The sequence below is a fragment of the Anguilla rostrata genome, chromosome 7 (genome assembly GCF_018555375.3).
Source record: "Anguilla rostrata isolate EN2019 chromosome 7, ASM1855537v3, whole genome shotgun sequence".
NCBI lineage: Eukaryota > Metazoa > Chordata > Actinopteri > Anguilliformes > Anguillidae > Anguilla > Anguilla rostrata.
Window position 1 is genome coordinate 22803553 of NC_057939.1, and position 23164 is coordinate 22826716.

At 49.0% G+C, this 23164-nt stretch overlaps 1 protein-coding gene across 3 annotated transcripts in view; it reads right to left on the reverse strand.

The window, feature by feature from the left end:
• Positions 1-137: 137 nt before the first annotated feature.
• hspa12b (heat shock protein 12B) overlaps positions 138-23164 on the reverse strand; it is a 32703-nt gene continuing 9676 nt past the window's right edge. For 2 of the 3 annotated variants that reach the window (XM_064343805.1, XM_064343804.1), the window contains exons 2-13: positions 18436-18507; positions 15473-15561; positions 13605-13729; positions 13322-13508; positions 12494-12598; positions 11803-11919; positions 8821-8998; positions 6545-6631; positions 3812-3916; positions 2793-3051; positions 2140-2243; positions 138-1713 (exon numbers count right to left, since the gene is read on the reverse strand). In XM_064343805.1, coding sequence (XP_064199875.1) covers positions 1073-1713; positions 2140-2243; positions 2793-3051; positions 3812-3916; positions 6545-6631; positions 8821-8998; positions 11803-11919; positions 12494-12598; positions 13322-13508; positions 13605-13729; positions 15473-15561; positions 18436-18481 — 2043 coding nt within the window. In that variant the 5' untranslated portion in view covers positions 18482-18507 and the 3' untranslated portion in view covers positions 138-1072. Of the gene's footprint in view, positions 1714-2139; positions 2244-2792; positions 3052-3811; positions 3917-6544; positions 6632-8820; positions 8999-11802; positions 11920-12493; positions 12599-13321; positions 13509-13604; positions 13730-15472; positions 15577-18435; positions 18508-23164 lie in introns of all 3 variants that reach the window. The other variant, XM_064343803.1, reaches the window with a different exon arrangement.

A 23164-nucleotide genomic window follows, 5' to 3' on the forward strand; every position in this document is an offset into this window, starting at 1 on the left:
CAAAATTGATAGGTGAGTGTTACAGAAATGACAGGTTCTTAGTGCCCCTGAACTCTGAACTCTTGTTCTTGATCGGCACACTGGCCTTGAATGAAGATCACACACTTTGCAGATCCCAAATCACCTTGGATGTCAGACACCAGTCATTACAATTTTTATATATATGGGATTTAAACAAAGGTGTACACATGAAAGCATAAATGTAATATTTGTTGGTAAATGAATGGAGTCTTCTGTGATCTGGTCTTCCTGTAGCCACAGAACAGGGTATCTAAACAACAGGTCCGTATATCTGAAGCTTTGGTATTCCAGTCATAAACGGGGCTGTGCTTCTTCCCATTAGAAGTCTCTTGCCACTGGCCTGTAGTGGTTCCATACAGTCATTAACACGATCTGGTGCAATAAGGCTGTGTCTACAGTGGAAACAAAACAATAACGGTAACCCAATAGTGGCAAAGGGAACTATTATGGGATATCCTGCTGGTCACAGTCTTACCACTCAATATATCATAATACACAAGATTATTCTGTAATAATTTATAAAATGGGGTACAGTTATGTGAGCAGACCAGTTACTAAAACTCTTCCTGTGAAATTAGCTTTTTAGCTGGCCATGTGGTCTACTGGCCACTAGATGGCAGTCCCATTACTGTCCCACAGTACTTTGCAAAAGTAGAGTTGAATGAGGTGAAATGGTCCAATTGTCACAAAAGGCTACGATCACTCCATTTTTTTGGCAAATGATGGCATATACTGTTTGGTCTGGTTGTGCCTCTAATATTAAAGAACTACAGGATGAGGAAAAAAAATGAAGTGATTTGGGTTAAATGTCCCATGGAAAGAGATTCAGCCTGGTTTAGGCTAAGGTTTTGTGCAGCAACTCAGAGTATCAGTGATGTGAAGTGTCTCTTCATATTTCTAAAAGAAAAATAATCTTTAATAATACTTGGGTCACCAACCACCCCACCCGTAGTCCGTCCGTCCGTCTGTCTGTCTGTCCTGACCGAAGCGAGGAGTTCCGCGGCCGAGCAGGTGCTTCCTCTTCCTCCCGGGCGTCCGGCAGGAAGCCCGGTCAGTTGGACAGGAAGTCGATGGCGGCTCGGACGGTGCGGTTGGTGGGCACGTCCACGGCGGTGACCTTGATCTCGGTGTCGCCGAACTGCATGGTGGTGCGGATCTCGCGGCGGCGGGCGGGGGCCTCCCCGGGGGCCGGCTCGGGCAGGTCCAGGGTGATGGTGCCGCACTTGCGCACGCCGGGGTCGGTGATGTACACCACGTCGTCGGTGGCGCTGCAGTAGATGTTGATGATGATCTTGCGCTGGCCCGGGCGGGCCGGCGTGTAGCTCCGCCTCACCAGCTCCCCCAGGGCCACCGATTGGTCGACGGCCACGAAGCGGTCCAGGATGTCCGTGCACCACTCCCGGCCCTCCTTCACCAGGAGCTTGTCGCGCTGGTGGCGCCCCTCCACGAAGCGGTTGAGCACCCCCACGCCGTAGGTGAGCGGGCAGCGGCGCACCCGCACCACGGTGGGGTCCAGGCCGAACAGCACCGCCCCCTTCAGGATGGTCAGCCCCACGTCCTGCGGGATGATGATGCGGCAGCTCCGCCCCAGCGCCGCGTGCACCGCCTGCTGCAGCATGGGCGACTCGGCGAACCCGCCCACCAGGAACAGGAAACGCACGCCCTGCACTTCCTGTTTCCTCATCAGGTCCTCTGGGGTAGGGGGGGAATGGGGAGAGCGATGAGAGAAAGACGAGGGCTTGAGTTTGGATGAAGAACCAGGAAGTGGACAGATAAGTAAGCGGGTAAATAAAGGTGTGCTTTGCAGAACACTGACAGGAGATTTGTACCAGGAGAACAGAGAAGGAATTAAGTTGTTAAATCACCAATGGTGTTAGTAATAATCATATTGTCTGATGATATGTTTGAAGGTGATCAGGTGTTCATTCAACGTTTCACTGGTTCCCCACTCTGTGACCCTCATGCATGTACTCCTCTGATGGAGTATCTGGAGAAACCCTGGCAGATGTAAATCCATGGGCCACCCTACCACTGGACCAGTCCGTCGCTGTGGAAACCTGCTCACGGTTGCTTAAAGGCACAGCCTGAGTTCAGGTGCCATGCCCTCCCCGTGCTCACCGATGTGTTTGACGATGTTGTTGATGGTCGGCTGGAAGAGCTCCCTCATGGCCTCTGGAGTGAGCCGCAGCATCCCCTGAGACGACCACTTCACTATGTTCATACTGAGAGAGAGGAGAGGGTAAGCACATGAGCATATGCTCACACACGCACACACGAGCACAAGCGCACACACGCACTTGAGCATGCGCACGCATACGCACACACACTGACACGCACACACACGTACATGCACAGACACACACACACATATACACGCACGGACTCACACTCACACACTCACACACACACTGACACGCACACACACGTACATGCACAGACACACACACACACACACACACACACTCACACACTCTCACACACACACGCACACGCACTCACACACACAGACACACACACACACATACATGCACAGACACACACACACATATACACGCACGGACTCACACTCACACACTCTCACACACACACGCACACGCACTCACACACACTGACACGCACACACACGTACATGCACAGACACACACACAATACACCACACTCCACTACACACACACACACACACACACACACCTACACACACGCACACACACACACACACACACACACACACACACACACACATACACACACACACACACAGAGGGACATACTTGCTCTTGCGCAGGGCGGTCTCCACGCTCTGTCCGCGGTGTCTCTTGTAGAAGTCGATGAAGGAGAAGGGCAGGGAGATGTTGAGCGGGTTGGCGCTCGAGGGGGAGGCGGTGCGCTTGCGGGCCTCGAAGGCGATGGTCAGGTCCACCCAGGCCGCCGGGCGCTTGGCCTTGAAGCTCTCGATGAAGTCCGCCCCGAAGATCTGGCACAGCATGGCCTCGAAGGCCAGGTCCACCCCTACGGCGCCGTACGGCCCACCTGACACGGACACGCGTGTGCGGGACCGTGTGTTACTATGGAAACGGCGTGGGGGGACTGCAGCAGCCTCTCTATGGAGCTTTTCTATACCCTGTACTGAGCCTGAGCTGATGTCATACACAACATGCATTAAGTGCACTGCTCTAATGATATGTATTATAACTGTTGATTTGTCCCATCCCTGGTGCATCAGACTGTCCCTGTGGTGATGGGAAGGCATGCTCTATCAGTGAGCGTGGTGTTTGGGTGGCCAGTCTTATCCGAAAAGGCCGATGGTGGTGCAGGTTTTTGTTTTAGCCCAGCACTAATACACCTGATTCTACTTATCAAGTTCTTGATTGAAGAACATGAATTAGTTAATTAGTTGAATCAGGTATCGTAGTGTTGGGCAAGAACAAAAACCTGCACCAACAGCGGCGATTTTCTGAAAAGATTGGACACACCTCGTGTACACTGTGCTGTTGCTTGTGTTTTACCTTTGCTGTAAGTGTATTGGACAGGCTCTGTACTCTGTGCTGTACCAGTACTGAGCCCTGTGCTCAGAATGTGATGTGCCCTGTGTTTTACCTTTGCTAAAAGCACATTTATGTGTAAGCACAACATGCTCTATACGTCGTGCTGTACCAGAATTGAAACTCAGAACGTTTAGAATGCACTGTAGCTGTAGAGGCTGACCTTGCTGTGAGACTAAGCGCTCTGTTCTGTACTCTACATTGTGTCCCTAGCTGTGCCCTGCGCTCCAGTCGTGTGTGAGGATCACCTGAAGCCTTGTAGAGCTCCTTCAGGGTGCCCTGCGGCTGCTCGATCTGATGCACAGTCAGGTCCACGGTCCCGCCCCCGCAGTCTGCCACGATGTACCTGTCGCCTGAGAGGGACGCAGCGCTAATCATTAACCTCCAGTCCATTCATATTGGTTACATTTGTGGCACACGGTAACCCCATAGCAACCCATATTTGGTCGGTTATTCACCAAATGCTTGCATTCACCAAGTTCAGTCCCGCAGAGGATACAGGAAGCCTAGCGGAGGCCCGTGTGCAGGAGAATGGCTGAACACTGCTGGGCCCAGATGCAACACTGCTGCTGTCTCAGAGCCAACAGCCTGCCTATAATGGGAGTCTGAGATGTGGGAACTCTAAACGGTTTTGATAAGGCTGACTGACCTGCGTGTGCGTGTGTGTGTGTGACCGTAGGTGTGTGGAGCGTAGGATGTGTGTGTATGCATGCATGTGTGTGTGTGTATAGAGTGTGTGTGTGTAGAATTTGTACAGAGTGTGTGTGTATGTGTAGAGTGAGTGTGTGCATGTGTGTGTGTGTGCGTGCGTGTGTGTGTGCGTGCGTGTGTGTGTGTGTAGACTGTGTGTGTTGAGTGTTTGTATAGAGTGTGTGTGCGCGTCCGTGCGTGCGTGTGTAGATTGTGTGTTGAGTGTTTGTGTAGAGTGTGTGCGTGTGCGTGCATGTAGAGTGTGTGTGTGTAGAGAGAGTGTGTGCGTCCATGCGTGTGTGTAGACTGCGTGTGTAGACTGTGCGTGTTGAGTGCGTGGTGTGTGTGTGTGTGTGTAGAGATAGTGTGCGTGCGTGCATGTGTAGACTGTGTGTGTTGAGTGTGTGTGTGGGTGCGTGTGTGTGTGTAGAGAGAGTATGCGTGCGTGCGTGTGTGTAGACTGCGTGTGTAGACTGTGTGTGTAGAGTGTGTAGTGTGTGTGTGTGTGAGCGTGTGTGTGCGTGTGTGTGTGTGCGTGTGCGCGTGTGCGTGCGTGTGTGTGTGCGTGTGTGTGTGGGTGCGTGTGTATAGAGTGCGTGTGTGCGTGCGTGTGTGCGTGTGCGTGCGTGTGTGTGTGTGTGTGTGCGTGTGTGTGTGTAGAGTGTGTGTGTGGGTGCGTGTGTATAGAGTGTGTGTGTGCGTGTGCGTGTGTACGTGTGCGTGTGTGTGTGTGTATGTGTAGACTGCGTGTGTAGACTGTGTGTGTTGAGTGTGTGGTGTGTGTGTTGAGTGTGTGTGTGTGCGTGTGTGTGTGGGTGCGTGTGTATAGAGTGTGTGTGTGTGTGTGTGTGTGTGCGTGCGTGTGTGTGTGTACAGTGTGTGTGACCATGCCTGCCTCGCCGGGCTGCAGAGCTCCCGTCTGTGGTTTTGGGATGAGGGCGCAGAATGGGACGGCCGGCGGCAGTGATAGGGCCGCTGCAGAGACCGCTCTGCTGTTTGCATTAGACCTGGCTGTGGGGGGGCTATGGCCCTGGAACGGGGTGCAGGGGCTCCTTTTGTTTATTTACACTGGGGCCCCCACCAGAGGAGGAGGGGCGGTTCTCCTTCCTGGTTCTCAAATGTAAGCGTTTCTGAGAGCTGGGTAAGGGAGTGTGTGTGTGTGTGTGTGTGTGTGAGTGAGTGAGTGCATGGCTGCGTGTTTGTGTGTGTGTGTCTACATGTACTTGTGTTTGTGTGCACGAGCGTGCATGTGCGTGTGTGCGAGTATATATAAGTGTGTGTGCCTGTGTGTGTGTGCCAGGAGAGGTGATGGGGGAAGGATGGCACGTGTGTGTTAGCCTCCCTGGTCAGAGGTAACTGGGGGAGGGAGGAGCGAGGGGGGGGGGGGTGGCTACACACTTGTGTCTGTGACAGCAGGAAACATCTGGAACAGAAAGACAGATTATCCTGATCCTGGGCTTGGTGGCAAGCCAGGGAGTTTTTAATACACACACACACACACACGCACACACACACCATGACTATTAAAGGTGATTTCTGCTATTGTGGAAAGCTAAGATTAAAGACTCCAATTAAGCTATAGAGAGGCCTGATTATAAGTAAATACACTGCAGCACAAGATCATAAAGACTGATAACTGGGGCTCCTAACTACAAGCACAACCAGAGGATCCTTGAAATAGCACTTAAATAAGTATGGCATGACTGTTTTTTGGGGGTAGTTCAAATTCCTTTTCCCTGATAGAAAATACAGCTTGCCAAGTGGTGAGGTCAAGGAAGGCGGCCCCTGACGGCTAGGGCGTGTGCTAATGAGAAAAACAGAACGTCTTACCTCTGTCAGGGCCAGCCCCTATACAGCGCATAATGATGCAGTAGTACAGTAATAATGGTCTCTCCCCGTTCGCCTGTTCTTGTCCCCTCTCATATTGCTAATGTGCTTTATGTTAAGACCTCCGAGATACAAACGCATCGGAAATTGAGGTCATTCCAACAGCTGAAATGTTTGTAACTTTGAAAGCGAAGTTCAAAATATACTTCTTTAAAAAGAATTTGGCCTTAGTCGATTGCGAGTGTCACTTTCATTACTATAGTAGTGTTATTTTTAAAGACTTCTTTTGCAGATCCAGGTTTCGTAACCTACTCCGTTGACCAGTCATTTCATAACTCAGAGGTTCACCCATACGGGAACCTTGTTACCTGCACCAGAGTGGCCCAAGCCCTGGACGGAGGCTCAGCTACTGCTTGGGTGTACGTCATTTCCTCGCACCACAGCGCCTCCTGATGGTCACTCACCAGTCTGCATCTCGGACCACAGCTCCCCCGTCCCGCTCTCCACCAGGAACGTCCTGCTGTGCCTGGCCCTGCGGAGCTGCTCTCTGGCTGCAGGGACACAAGAGGGCGCTGTTACTGCAGACCCCACCTGCGCACAGTGCATCTGTCCATGGCCCACACACGGGCTGTCGACTGTCTATTTCGGTTGACACTGTCCCCCTCCACTGTCCCGCATCTTCACCAATAGGCACGTAAACATGCGACAGCTGCGCTGCTTTGCTGTGAAACCTTACGGCTTTGGATTTGGGCCACATTGCAAAAACACGAATCATGCAAAACCAAAATAATCAAATTCGCTGTTGAAATCGCTCACAGCTGAATAATATGCCTGTGGGGGTATCCATGGGAGATGAGACCCATGAAAACCTGGCCAACAGCCTTCTTATACCACCTCACCAATGCACCTTCCCAATCCTTGTGTTCAATGTTATATGCAGTTCAACCGTTCAGCACAGCACAGCAGCCTTGCCATAGTTAAGGTTGCCAGATATAGAATTTGTCAAAACTGGACAACATGCAGTCCCCCTTGGAACCAACGTCAGACCCAGGGTCCCTTCTATCAGTCATCGACACACCAGTTCATTAGAAACTTACTTACTCTGACAGGACATCATTAGGTAGGGACCCCAAACCAGACCTGTACAAATTATTTGCAAACTGAACATTCCGGTTGAAAAACTGATGTCTGGCATCGCTGGTGACCATTCAGAGAAGGTAAGATCTTATGCAAACAGAGTACACATTTGGTCCCTGTCCCATCCAACAGAAGTTTGCATTCTGGTTTGAAGTAACAATATGTATTTTGTTTTTACAATGGCCAATAAAAACTTCTCTTGTTCAAAGAATGTCTAAACATGTCTGTGAATAAACAGCCTGGTTCATGTGGAAGTAGTAATGTGAGCCCAGCCATGTGCTATGAAGAAATAATATAATCACGGGGACTGTTCTGTTTCCTTGGCAAAGCATTCGGTCAAAAGAAATATACATGTATTGTGGTATCTGGAAGTAATTTATGTTATGGAGAGAGGTTTTCAAACTGTAATGACTCCAAATACCCCTCGACGACAAAGCCCCCCACCCCCACGCAAGGAGGAGGGGGGGAGAGCGCTAAATTTAGCCCAAACTCTGTCAGCGTGAAAGAACTCTGACAGAGAGTGAGGATGAAAGTGAGAGGGAGGGAGGGAGGGAGGGATGGAGGGACGTGTGGAGGAGGTCAGCGGGCCTTGGCGCACCCCCCGCGTTCGCCGTTTGGCTCCGCCGGCCCGTTCCGGAGGACCGGGTCTCTCTGAGCGTGGGCGAGGGGGGGGCGAGGGGGGGCGAGGGGGGCGAGGGGGCGGGGTCCGAAACGGCACCGCGGGGAGAAGCGGAGCGCTGCGAACATCGCTCAAACGATTACAGATGAGGGGAAGGCATGAGAAACCACTCCTTCACCCCGATACAGAACTGACATACGCCATCACTCAGAAAGAGAGAGAGAGGGAGAGAGAGAGAGAGAGAGAGAGAGAGGGAGGGGGACTTCAAGTATAACAGGTCGAGAAGGTGAGATCATGATCTTTCTACACCTTGTTCTAATTACAAGACCCTGTGTGTGTGTGTGTGTGTGTGTGTGCGTGTCTGTGCATGTTTTTGGGTGTGTGTATGTGCGTGACTCTGTGCAAATGTGCACATGCTCTGTGCATTCTGTCATACAGTCACACAGTCTCTCTCTCTCTCTCTCGCACACACACACACACACATACATATACACAAAAAACAGAATGATCTGAACCACTCTAGTTTTAAATAAACTTTGTAAATTTGTCCGGGGACAGCCAATCCCTCAGGAGAGTGACACAGTGCCCTCCCCATCCCACGATCATCTCCCCCCTCTCTTCACCCTGTTAACACAAAGCATATGGCCCCAGCACCTGATCCCAAAAACTCTCCCACCCCACCCTGCATGAGTCCCCCGTCAATCCCGGGACAATTCTCCGGGGCAAAACCACGGTCCCCTCGTGAGATGAAAGTGGCGTGAGTCCTCGATTCGGGAATGTGGTTCAAGTTATAAGCCGATTAAGAAAAAATCAAAAACATCATTTTTGTTGAGGGCATACATTTCACAGCTGTGCCCCTCCCCCCCACCCCCCCACCCTTCCTGCTGTGAGTATGGAATACTCTGGTTGGAGTGAGCCAATCACGTGTCCACCTCGGAGCCACATGAAGGAGGCGGGGTTTGGAGAGAAAGCGGGAACCCTCACCCTGCCTGAAGCCGGAGTCGAAGAGGCGGGGCCCGTCCGTCTCTATGCCGTTAGCCATTGGTCGCGTGCTCAGGTCGACCACCTGGTGGAGGCGGAGCTTCCTGCAGTAGATGGAGGCGGCCTCGGGTTCGAGGGCAATGAGCAGCTGCTCCGGGGCATCGGTTGAGACTAGCCCCGCCTAGAGGTGAACAGCATGATCACGTGACACCCGGGCGACGGAAATGGTGGTTTTAGCCAATGGGAGAGCGACACTTTTGAACCCCAGAGAACCGTTTACTATCAAACACAGGTTCAATCAAAGGAATGGTCTGCTGGGTGGTTCATCCTGACCAGGCACTGTGCTAGAGCATGGAATGATGGGAAATGCAGTAAAAAGTATTCCTCATGGCAAGTTTGCGTCAATTTCATCTATTTTTGGGGAAGATGAAGTCTCTTTCTCTCTACTGTTCCGGTAATATGGGAGTAATACTCAGAATTAATGTGCATCTTTGTACACAAGTAAAACACATTTCCAAACCCATATTTGATATTTGTACTGATTCAGTTCAAACATTTCAACAAATTTAGGGCTACTGAACATAATAACTGTACTACATGAATGTCATATACCACAGATAGGCAGACAGATAGAAATGTTTGAAACAATTTGTAATTGAATGTAATAACATTTGGTTATTAAACACCACTTTTGCTACTCAAGGTGTGTGTGTGTGTGTGTGTGTGTGTGTAAGTGTGCGTGTGTGAATGGTGGGTGTGAGGAAATGTGTGTGAAAGACCGGTAACCTTGTTTGCTCGCTGAAATCATTGAGGAAAAGACCAAGGCGAGCCGGATGGGGAGCAAACAGGAGGGGGGGGGGGATTAAAGTAAACTCTGGGGCACATTTGGGCTGAAACACTGAGGGGATACGATGGCAGTCCCGTGCGAGCCTGGTGCAGAGCAGGTGGAGTAGGTACGGGGGGTGTGGGGCGGGGGGGGGGGAGGAGGGGGAAGCTGGGTGGAGGTGGGGAGGTGGGGGGGAGGTGTTGTCTTCCTCCCCCTCCCTGGGTCGGGCAGGAGTGGTTTCCTGTGTTTGTAAGTCAGCCTCTTACATTGTTCCCCTCCATGACACGGCAGAGAGGAAATCCCACCCTGCACCTCGGCCGACGAGCCCGGTTCTGACCTCAGGGGGGTCCGCGGTGTGAGGGGAGAGCCGGGGGGCAGGGGCTGCCTGGCCGGCTGACCTGGGATCAGTGCAGGAGGGATAATGGAGGCCGAACAGGAGAGCCGGGCACAGGAGCGATAAGCTCTACTGATCTGGGATCAGTGACTGAGGGAGAATTGAGGCTGAGGGGAGCACAGTGAGCAGGAGAGCCGGGTACAGGAGCGATAAGCTCTACTGATCTGGGATCAGTGACTGAGGGAGAATTGAGGCTGAGAGGAGCACAGTGAACAGGAGAGCCGGGCACAGGAGCGATAAGCTCTACTGATCTGGGATCAGTGACTGAGGAGAATTGAGGTAGAGAGCACAGTGAACAGGAGAGCCGGGCACAGGAGCGATAAGCTCTACTGATCTGGGATCAGTGACTGAGGGAGAATTGAGGCTGAGAGGAGCACAGTGAACAGGAGAGCAGGGTACAGGAGCGATAAGCTCTACTGATCTGGTTATGCACAAAACCCAGGCTTGAGTGGCACTATGGGGTGGGGCAGGCAGTCCAATAAACAGGGCTCAGGTTCAGACCGGCGTTTTGCCAGTATCTGGTTAACAGACACATCATCGTTTTAGGGAGGGGCTCACAACACGCATGCTAATGCGTTACGCGACACAACCGCCATCACCGCCATCACCTCTTTTTTTTAGGTGAGGGGGCGATACTGAGCAACGTCACTACTCACCGCCGGGCTCACTTTAAATTCCTATTGATGTTAAAATGTGATTAGACCAGGCATTCTTTTCCCAGGAACACACACTTCCTGTCTCCTCATTGTGTACAGAAGATAAGCACTGCGTGGCTGGGAGGGGCCACGAAAGAGGCCCTGTCAGTAATGGGACTGGGGGAGGTCGGGCGGGCGGGCGGGGGGGCGTCTGTCTCCCCCTGAACATACTCCACCTGTTACCCCTCCTCTTCCTGGGAGGCACTGATTACATGACTGTAGAATGACCTGTAAACATTTCCATCAATATAATGTCACTTTTAACCTTTCACACTATTATGTCCAGCAGTCAATCAATTTTAATTTCCATTAAGAAACTCTTATAAACTTTTTTTTTAAAGGCAGTTTTTTTGACGTAAAAGTTGGACGTACTGAAGCTGTGTGATGTGCCATTGGGCCGACATGGTGATCAGATCCCCTGGGGGTCCAGCCAATCAGAGCTCAGATCTGATCAGCATGTCGACCCTCAGCCTTCGAGGCTCAGTAAACAGGTGGGAGTAGCAGATACAGGACGCATCCAGGAAGCAAGGCGCCAGCTGCCTCAGCTGTTCTGGTAGAGGCAGGATGAGCTGTGGATCATGGCACAATGGTGAGCAGTTCTTGTGAGAACTCTCCCTTTGCGGGTGATTGCTAGGCCCAGCAATATGACATATCTGCTGCAGGCGAAATCAATGCCATTACTCTATGTGTGTGATGTCATGGCCTGTATGTGTTCAATATTGTGTTCTTCCACCAGACGCTAAGGTGCTGTGAACCCCCAGATCCACTGAAGGGAGTGGACATCAGTGAGGGTCGGTGGATAGTTGTGCTGGTGTATGGTGTGTATGGTGTGTGTAGTGTGTGTGCTGTGTATGGTGTGTGTGGTGTACATGGTGTGTGTGATGTGAGTGGTGTGCATGGTGTGTGTGGTATGTGAGGTGTGTGTGGTGTGTGTGGTGTGCATGGTGTACGTTGTGTGTGTTATGTGCACGGTGTGTGTGGTGTATGTGCTGTATGACATGCGTGGTGTACATGGTGTGTGATGTGCATAGTGTGTGTGGTATAGATGTGTGGTGTGTGTGGAGTCTCACCAGGTAAGCTGCCTCTCTCATGAACTGCTTGGCAGGTTGTCTCCACACAGCTGGCACTGTGATCACCCACCGCACCGCACCCCCCTCCAGTACCGAGGACGACTGGTCCTTCACCTCCTGCACAGAACACACACACACACATACAGGGGCATTAGAGCATTCATACACAAATAAGACAGGTACATAGCAAAATGCACACAGCAGTATATTATCTCACACAGACACACACACACACACACACACACAGGCAAACGTCCTCGGAAGGAACGTTCCAGAATATCTCATTGATTCCCATGCTTATTCAGAGCACGTGCACAAACAGCAGAAACCCAAAATGTCTGGATCCCATTAGCGCAGCTGGGCTCTGAAGCCACGACCCCCGGCCTGCACGTCCGGAGGCTGGACCTCAGCAGCGTGTCACAGCTGTTCACCCCCCAGCCTCTCCGGGGCTTCGGGACGCCGGCCCGCGTGCACACGCCCGTCTGCGCGCCGCTAGGCTATCGTCTCGCCGCATCGTCCTTTAAATGGGCAGCCGCACGGAAGCGCTCCACCTGTCCTCTCCTCTGCCCTCGCTAGCAGGACGCGAAGGCGTTCGTTAGCGCTGCCTGTCTCCATGGCGACAGATGAACGGGCAATAGTGCGGTTGATGAGGTAGTGCGGGTTGGCTGGGGGGGGTGGGGGGGTGGCGTACCTTGAGGGCGTGCTCGCGGAAAAACCTCAGCGCGTGAACGAACACCTCGATCGCTCTGACCCTGCGGCCGCTGACGGCCTCCAGCTCCGTTTCCATGGTGAGGTCCTGCGGGAGGGCGGCAGACGGCGTTATTTTCGGGCGGAAATGAATGCGCAAATTAACGCGATTACACAAAGCGAGTTAATAATCAGGTGAACGTGGACGGGGTACACGTTCACCAAGCAATTAGGCAGACTACGGTACTGCAGGTGTCCAGTGCTTGGTAAGACATCCCACAAGAGACCAAACCTGCATATTCATTTCATTTCAAAAAAGGCCTGTAATTAAATCCAGCATGAGTGTACCTGTAAATGACCATCTACCTCCCCCTCACCCCATGGTTAGCTGTGTGTGGGTGCTTATTCTACAGGCTACTGCCGAGTGCTTACCTAACTGGTTAACAAAGCGGTTCAATTACTAATATGCAATGAAGCAAAAACCCATTAGGCCACTGCTCCGCCCAAGCAGAAGCTGTTGCAATTCACCTCAGGAGAACCGCGCGAGCATATGTTCCTTAATCTGTAAGGGAAGCATGTTGCTACGGCAGGATACATCTGGAGGAGTAATCTGAATGACAGCCTAAGTGCATTACCATGGCGTTTGTTACCACGGAGGAGCGTGTTACCATGGAGCGCAAGCAAAAGATTCCGCTTGCTCTCTGAGCTCCAATAACTGTGCCTAGGGATTAGGATCCTTCTGCTCACTATTCCAGCAGGGACCTGGAGCAGGAACCTAGCGCTAGGAGAAGCAGTGCCACTCCCGACCCCCCACCCCCTTGGCGTCTCTCACGCTGGTGCTGTGGATCTTCATCTTGAACTTGTCGAAGTAGAGCCAGTGCCGGGCCTCCTCCGGGTCCAGGTCGTGGTAGCTGTCCCGCGCCGCGAACCCGAAACTGTGGAACCGCAGCTCAGGCGTGAGCAGCAGGCAGGTGGGGCTCTTCTGATTGGCCACGCCGGGGTCCCCGCCCTCCCAGCGCCTGCAGAGATTAGCAGAGGGACACGTCAGTCAAAGCAGCCCAGCAGCAGAGCTCTGGGAGGTTTGGGGCGGGAGGTGGGCGGGTGGATGACATCACCTCATCATGTGGATGGCCTCGGGGTCCTGGGTGAAGCTGAAGGCGTAGCCGCTGGAGGTGGTGCCGAAATCAATGGCCACCACCACGGAGAAGGGGCGGGCTGCCTGAGGCCTGACCACTGTCCTCTGGCAGAGGAGAAGGAGAACCAGGTCAAACCAGTCGGGTATAGCCCAAATAATCTCAAAACCCATAATGCACCTCTCTCCTTGTCCTTTGCAGCGGGGTACCACTCTACCAGATCTACACACCATCTACTCAGTCCTGCTGCTTTGCCTGAAGAAGGTTACAGCATGGTTTAAAATGAGCCACACTACTGTGTGCATGCCACTCAGGAATCAAACCCGCAACCAGGCCATCACTCCAAACCATGATGGAGTGGAAGAGAAAGAACCCAAAAACAGGAGGAGCTATCATATAATCAACAATGTGGAAAAATCACTGTGCTTTGTTGTAGAAAACCAATTATCTTGATTGGTTCAAGAAAATCAATGACTGACAACTCATTGTAGCTACACCCATTCATGACTCTTCACTGGCCCGTGAGGAATTTGAAACGTGACATGCTGGTGTGTGTGCTGGGGATTGCTTGTCAGCAGTAGTGAATCTGAGTGTGGAATTCTTCTGAAGGAATTTAATGTTTTGGGTAGCAATGGAGGAGGAGTGGAGGAGTGACCCAGCTCCACCCTGGTACCAGCAGGTGTAGACAGCTCCTTTCCTCCACTCCAGGCATGGATTACTTTTTTCCACATCAAGCCAGCAAGTTGGAACAGAAAAGTACTTTCTGTGCTGGATTTGTTCCCAAAATGGGTAGAACGGAGCAGAAACACTGATAAGAATTTCTGAAAATGGAATTTGGAATTCAGTTCAGGAATCCAGTTTTGTCCCAGTGTTCTAACACACTTCTATTTATACAAAACACTTTACTATGATTTTATTATTTAATATTTTTGCTCAGTGATTTAGTCAATGTATAGACCTTTAATCATTGGGGAGTTTATTTAATTTGTCATTCCAATTGGCTGCCACTATGACATCACACCTCTATTCCTTTTGTTGTAATTTACTATCATTCCTCTTCCACACAAATTACATTGCAGTTTTCCTTTTCAAACAGGATAGTGTAACATAAGGACAGACTGGTTCTAATAGCAGATCTGAGCATGGGGGTGAAAATATGGGGCGCTAGAGCTGTCCCAGACTTTGGGGGGGAAGGGGCACAGGGTCTTGTTTTGAGGATAACAGATGGCGTGAAAGTCTCTCACTATGACTTTGGGCTGCACTGTTCCTAAAGATTGAAGTGAAAACCAGACTTCTTTAGGGGCCTCTTTGAGGAAGTGACGTGCAGGGACCCTGGCCAGCTTCTCTCTGCTGTAATTTGCATATGAACTGAAACCACTGCCAACAGAAAGCCATGTTCCACTGCTGGACCACCATGGAAGACCATCAATTATATGCTGGCTGGCCATGATCTTAGGCAGTTGTTATGGGTGTGTGGTATATCTATGTGTGTATGCAAGTATGTGTGCGTGCGTATGTGAGTGCGTGTTTTCCCCATTTCTGATCTGGGGTAGTAATTATGGGTGTGTGTGTGTGTGTGTGTGTGTGTACAATCCCTGTGTTTAGCGGTTGGACGCTCGTGTTTAATACCGCTACATGTTTGCCAAAGATAACAGGGTGTACGCACGTTATAAAATACAAGCATACAGCACGAGGCCTGTGTCGAGTTCCAAGCGCTAAGTAAGGACGTATAATTATATGTGTGCATGGCACTTTCATCTTACGCTGCCCATTGTTTAAAACTCAATCGAGTTCCCGCTAACTACCACCCATTCCTGGCAAACGGAGCAGCGAGTCTAGGAGGTACTCACCGGGGAGGGGGACGGGGTGAGGGGCGCGATGCCGCAGTCATTTCGGGCGGGCGAGCAGGAGGGCGACGGGGGCACCGATCTGTTCTCGCCTGCCAGAAGGGAGGCATTGAAAGAGAAAAAGAGGATGTCATCAACATTCTCTTCTCCCACTGCCAACCACGATAACACGTGACGTATCTGGGAACACCCTGTGGGCTGATGTCAGGGCTGAATGATTCTGCTGATTCCACATTATAAACTATAAACTATATTTGTACAGCACCTTTTCAAGGAGCTTTGCAACCCAGAACAACCGAAAATTTTAATTATCAAATGATATAACACATTATTAGGAATAAAATCATTTTTAAAAGTAAAATAATACAATAAAAACACTCACAGCCAGAATGGCTTGGCCATTTGCGACTGTTTTCAGACACAGATATGTTTGCATTCTGCCCCAGAACCATCTGTCTTATGTATCAAACTGGGGTTAGAAGTACAGTATGCGTGTCATCTATGTGAGTCATCGCAAGGTGCGCTTCTCTCCTTAATGCATATGTGTTTAAGGAGGATTGCGCAAATAACTGGTGGAAATATTATAAGTGCGGTTGATTATGTATTTCGTTGGCTTTACTAAAGTTAAATTAACAAGGTTTGATTTTTACGTGACATTTATCTGCCTCTAAAGAGCAGGCGTAAATAAAGGCAAAAGCAAGATGGAGACACAGGTATAGTCCTCAAAGATGCACCGAGAGAATCATTGGAACAAGTATTGCATTATTTCAACTTCTTAAGCAAATCATCAATCAGTACAGAATATTAATATGAATTGTTATTAACTAATTATTCCAGCCAGGCAATAAAGGCTGGGTATTTGTCACAGGAAATATTGGCTAAGGTCACGAAGCAGTTTAATGTATTTTAATTTAATTTAATTCATTAAATAAAATAATTGATCGTATGCGCAGCAGATGGAAATGATTGGACATGCTGAGCAGTAGCAACAGTTTTGGTTGAAGAATCAGTGGGCAGTTTCCACAAGTAAATAATATGAATAAATGCATTGATAGGCTGCTGCAAATTGTGTTTGTCCATCACAGAAAGAGCGTGTTTTTTGCCTTTAATAGAACATTGTTCGAAACAGCGCATACAGAGCGTGTTCAAATAGAATTACTAAAATCATAAAAAAACAGGGTTACTGTGTTTGCTTTTATTTATTTAAAGTTAGATTTGGTTTGAGTCTTTGGGCACCTATTGCCTCTGATAACATTATTGCAGCTACAGGAAGTATCAACAGGATCCGTCAAACATTTGATTGCAACAAGTCACGGCAGGCTGCATTATAATTACCATCCAAAACGGCCAAAAAATCACAGAAAGCATTAAAAACCGTGAAATTAATGGAACCACCAAAAAAGAGACACCTGTGACTTCTGTGACAAACACCCAGCCGTAGAAATAATTACTCTTCTGGGAGAAATAACAGATGACCTAGAACTTCCCACACAATGTTCCCATTCCATCCTGGCAATAGTCAAGCTCCTTGCAACATTACACCATCTTACATCTGGATTAATTCAATCGGCAATTATACATCACACCAAACACACATCTATTTCCCTACATCCAATGAAGATACACAGTAGGCTACAATGTTCAGTGTTTAATCAACTCTTACTGAGTTGATATGAGTCCACTATTGTTTGAGTCCACTATGGCCAGAGTGGACTCATATAAACTCTGTTAGAGTTGAATTAACACTGGACATTTTACTGCGTATTCATAGCACTAAACAGAAGTTTTTAACAGCACCTTTTAAGCTCTGATTCATATGCTAAATGTGACCATTCACCGATTGTGTAATTAGCTGCAGCCTTAGTAAATAAGACATTAATTTCAGAAAGACTTTGACCACACCAACATACCCTCCTCAGCACCACAATTTGGGCTGTAAATCTGGCCCTAAATGCATCAATGCAGCAAATACACTAAAATCAGTCATTTCAGTTCATGGATTCTCAAGTTACAGACTACAGCTGCCATTTTACCATGTAAATGAGTGATTGGGATTTTTTTGGGGTGCAGTTGACCTATAGAGGCCATCTGACCTCTGCAATGTAATAAAAGCTGGCCTTGTGTTTACCACATAATCCACTGTATAGAGGCACAGAGCCTAGAATTGTAAAAAATCTAAAAACCAGGAGATACATTTGGAACATCCCTGTGGAACAAACTTGCTTTCTGCACGTCCACTAAGTGAGAGATATTCTGTACTCTTGTGATCACATGACCTGACCTCCAGAACAGGTCAGGTTTGCAAAGGCACAGGCCCAACACCGAGCACCTCGTCTGTCACCACGGCGATTGCGACATCAGGACCAGCTTTCTCAGACAGCCAGGCCTCACGTGGAGGAAGGCTGTAATTATGAATACGGCGGAATGCGAGCATCCAGAGGGAATGTTCGGAATGTTATCTACAGGCTCAGATATTCCCAGAGGGAGTGAGAATAGAGAACATTTTTGAGCTCACGCCCAGTCTAAAAATGCTGAAAAGGTGTTGATCTGAGGAGTTAACTCAGGCTGATCCATCCTAGTGTGCTATTCACAGTGGAATAAACCACCGTCACCAAGCTTGCAGTGAAAGTGACATTAAAGGTCATTTTCCAAGACGTTGGTTGGTTAGATTTTGAATGGCCCTGAGTAATGTCTGCACTTAATAGTACTAAAGTCCTCTGCAGTGAAGGAGACAGTGTTTGCGGTGTGTGTGTGTGTGTGTGTGTGTGATTTGTTTAGCAGTCTTGTGACAAGGCAGCCTATTACTTAAGGCCATGTATGTACTGCTAATCCATTGCATTGTGCTCTGCACCTGTGATTTAGTTGGCTGCAGTGTAGTATAATGGGTAAGGAACTGGCTTTGTAACCTTTTAGGTTGGATTCCCAGATGGTACCCTTGAGCAAGGTAATTAACCTACTGATCTTACCTGGGGTCTGGAGGCTGTTCACATTGGGCTGCAGGAGGGTTGCCATGGTGAAAGTGCCAGGGCCTTCACAGCCTAGAAAAGAGGTTGACATTGATGTACTGGAGCGTTAAAGTAGACCGGGGTGTTTCATCCTTGAAAGAGTAGGTTTTTTGGAATGTTTTTTTCATAATTCCCAGTCAGAGTTCTAGAATTCCATTGCTTACAGCAGTATTGATTGTTGCATTAGCATTATAACGTTCAGTTAAGAACATTCTAATCACACATTTGTAATCTTACACCTTAAAAGGTGAAATACAACTACACCCAGAGGGGTTACAGTGGACCAACACCCCAAGGTGCTTATGACAGATTTTTATAGACAGGGACCTCTGAATCTCAGAGAGCATCAAAGCAACACCTTCCAAAGTGTTCCGGTGCACCTTGTAAAAGGAAACAAGACCAGCGTTACATCTCGTCTCTAAAACTCATCCACTCTCTGCCTGAGACTCAGAGCCATGTTACATCGCAATGAACTACAGCAAGCCCATCATAACCAGCAGGAAAGCTCCTGTCCCTCATTCAGGCTTCAACAACGTCACATTTTTGGCAGCGGAGTCAAAGCAAAGATGCAATACGTGTCATCACATCATCTCGAAACGTATGGACCGCAGATCCGCTTCTGAGCGGCAAACGCCAGGGTTCAGGACCTCGGGCAGTAGAGTCTCCCGAACATGTTTCTGATTATTCCCGAGCGGATATCGTTGTGACTGTCCATCCGCTCCTGACAGGAATTAGCCAGGATATCTAATTTAATTCATTGGACAAATATGCTCTCTGCTGTCGGCGCTTCCCGAGCAACGTTTTCGGAACCACTTTTCAACAGTGCTTGAGCTGCGGAGTTCTCACAGAGGGTTTTCAGACTGAGCTCCAGAACGAGGAGTCCGTCTGTACAGTAACACAAACAGGACGCGCGATAACAAACGCAGTGGGGTTTTTTTTCTTCCTCCCAGGAGATTAAAAAACGGAAAGTGAAAAGACGGAAAAACAAGTGTTTTTTTTTCATCCACCCCAAATTTGTTTTTCATTCCAAATCCCATCATGCACCTGGTCTGAACTCCAGACCACAGGCCAGCTGACCAGGAAGCAGCATTTATTCTGAGAAAGCAAATAATTATGTGGCCACTCCACAAGTTGAAAGATGACAGCTTTGAGTTTTTTTGCTTGAAGTTTCTTTTGACTTGTTTTATATGATTTTTTGCAGGGATGTACTATATACTTCCTGCAAATAAATAAATGAAATTTAATGAAATGATCCCTGTCAATGAGCTCCAAATAGATGCTCAGCCGGTGTGACCTTTGGATAGACAGATCGGTTGAAGAGCAGATTCTCTCTGGACATCAAACCTAATACAGCTGCATCAACATAGCGGGTTAGCGTCTCTAATGCAAAAAAAACAAAAACAAACACAAGAAACCAAATCTCCATCTGTGTGTGTGTGTGTTTGTATGTGTGTGCATGCAAGAATGTGTGTGTGTGCAAGTGTGTGTGTGTGTGTGTGTGTGTGTCTATGTGTGTGTGTGTGTGTAAATGAGTGAGTGAGTGAGTGTGTGTGTGTTGGGGGCTGTAGGCTCCTGCTGTGGCTGTATCTCCTATGTCTGCCTGAGCTGAGTATCACTCGCCACCAAAGTTCCAGTCAAGAGTTTCTGTTTCTCATTTAATGGAAAAAATCACAGAGCATGAAGACCTAGCAGAATATGTTCAACTCTGCTTACTTTTGCCATCTCTCTCTCTCTCTCTCTCTCTCACTGTCTACCTCTTTCTTTCTATCTCTCATTTTAAAGGCATAAACCCACACCAGCACTAGAGCCATGCACCATGATGGATGTTGCGGATTTGCTAAATTAGACCCCCCTACCCCCCCACCCCCCCACCCCCAATGCCCCGTCTGTCTGGGAGAGGCGAGGCGGCCGGAGGGGCCGGGGACTCCTGGCCCCCGGACTGCTGAACAGTAAACACGCCTGATTGCGGTGCCAATCCAGCTGACTCCTGTTCAAACCCACTTCTGCTGTCTGGGCTTCACTTGGCCCCCGCACCGTTTGGCAGGGGGGGCATAACCTTTGGTGCTGTGATTGAAATGCTGTGGGTTTTGGGGACCAGATCAGTGTAGTGGCACACCCAAAATCTGGATAATTCCAACGATGACTCTGGCCCCCCAGACTGGATATAATTGGCCTTGGTGCCACTCAAGGTGAGGGGGGAGGGGGGGTCAGTGGACCTCCCAGGACATTTTGGGGAACTTTGAGGACGGAGTTTTTAAAAAAAGGAATAATAGGGAACAAAATTTGTTTAAATAACAAGTTTTTAAGTAAAACTGAAGATTCCCCCAATTTTCTACATCATGAGGAACATAGTCGACACACTGGACTGGGTATGGAAGACTGGATTTAGTGATTTACTGGGATCATTTCCCCAGTCAGTCCAGGTTGATGTTTCAGACATTCCTGCTTGCCTTTATCAGACACACGGCACACTCCGAGCACTGCCACCGCATCCTGTCACCTCCCACTTCCTGTCAGACACACTCCAGAGTCCACTTATGTGGAGCTCGCGTAACGACTTTGAAAGGAAGATGGTAAGTCCAGACCGAAATCGCAAACGGCTTCAGTCCGACCGTCCTGCTCCCCATCTCGCTCCGCGGCCCACCGGCGACACAAAAGAGGGATGACATCATCGTCTAGAGGTGCTCCGCTCAGGCGAGTGGGTGGGGCTTCCTGTCTATCTGACGGCCAGTTCCAGGTCCTCCTTTTTTACCACGAGCCGGTTTTCCTTTCTAATTTTTCTTGGGAGTCCCGGAACGAGCCGGAGGCCACACTCGAACCTGTGACCATTCAAGGGTCTCCTGGAAAGGGGGCTGGGTTCGCTGCGTGAGCTCAGGCAGCTAAAGTAGCGCTTGGGTTCGTTGGCGGATGGCAGGCCCGTCTCTGTGGCATGGCCAACGCAGGATTCAGACCAAGGCTTCCGTGTGGCAGGTGACCACTGCTCCAGGAGTGAGAGAGGCTTCTTGGTGGGGGGCGGGAGTGCTCCTCTCACTCACGAACAGTGGCCCTCACAGATGTTTTTTCGGGAAAGTGATTAAAACAAGAGCAGAGAGGAAGAGATGACGAAAGGCTGACACTGCCCTCCCTCCCTCTTTCAACAAGTTTCTGATCTTCAGCAGGATGAGGGTGCAGATCCACCCTGGTGCCACGCCTTGCAGGGTCCCCTTCCTCTCCTCTCTGCCCATTTAAAGTCGCCCCCGATCAACTCAGAGCCGGGCCTTTGGTTCCACCCAAACTCATTAAACACAGAACTACATTCTAATACCATGTCAGAAATAATTTAATTTAATTAAATTTTGCTTAAATTTACATGACAAATTTTCACATGTTTTGGATAAAAGTGTGACTTGCACAAAAAGGAACATGCAACTTTTCCAGCTTGTTTCAGTTTGGTTCATCCCATAGTCATGAAGTTACAAGAAAGACATCGCTCTTGACTTGAACAAATTCACAAGGGAAAAGGTGTTAATTGACCACCAAGTCCCTGCAGTTAGCTGGAAAAACACAAAGGCAAACAGACCTTTCAAATTGTATGTACTGTAACTCAGTCATGTCCAGCTGATCCTAAAGTCTGGAGTATCTGAAGGCTTCAGTAGTTTTCTTTCTTTCATTCAACATAGAATTCAGGCTTTGAAAAGTGTGCATGGACTGTTTAGTCAATGACAAAATACATTAAGCAATTAAGTGCTGAAACACACCAAAACAGTTAACAAAAATTTACAGGATTTCAGTGTTTAAAAAATCTGAATAATGGCAATAACTCATTATTTAATGGTCATCCCATAAAATAACAGGGTCTAAACATTTTTTGACTCTCAACATTGCTGCTGGGTTTTTTCTCTCTGTATTTTTATCTTTTTACTGTGTGGCCCTCCAGGGTTTGAGTTTGACATCCCTGCTGTAAATCTTAGGGGACCTCACCTGTCTCCATATCCACTGACTGAAAGCCTGAATACCAGGATGATGCTTCTAGTGATTAAAAGTTAGAACATATCAGCTGTTGTCAATGGACCATGGTATGTAACGTTATCGCATTCATTTGTGTGCATTCACTAAGCACGTTAATGGTTACATGAATGCACCCAGAGAGGAGAGTTAATTGTGCTTTCTACTGCATATGGTAGGCTAGCCTCGCTGCGTAAAAATTATCCCAAGACTGGAAAAAGTTTTTCACTTTATCAGTGAAAGTTCTGTGCACAAAAACAAGTGAGAATTGGCACAGTGTAAAGAAATTTACACCTCTCTGTACAGGCTCTCTGAAATCTCCTGTTTTCTCCCCTCACAAATTTAATGTATCAGCCAAAATGATTTCTAACACAGACATGGGCACAAGACCGGTCCCCCTTTGTTTCCTCTGTGGGACGTTAGCATCCCTGTGGTGATCACCCCAATCTGACTGTGACCCCTTCCCTGTCCTTCTTCAACCCAACACCCCCCCCCCCCCCACTCCACCACCACGTAGACCTTCACTCTCCCTCTGTGTTTCCTAACTGGCAATAATGGGGGGCTGATAAGCACCCCGTCCAAACACACACACACATACAGACACACACGGACGCATGGAAGCACCTATGCACAGATTATAAACCGGGTGTAAAGTTTACCATTTCACTTTTTCGCTTCAAAGAAAACAGGGAGAGCGGTTCATATC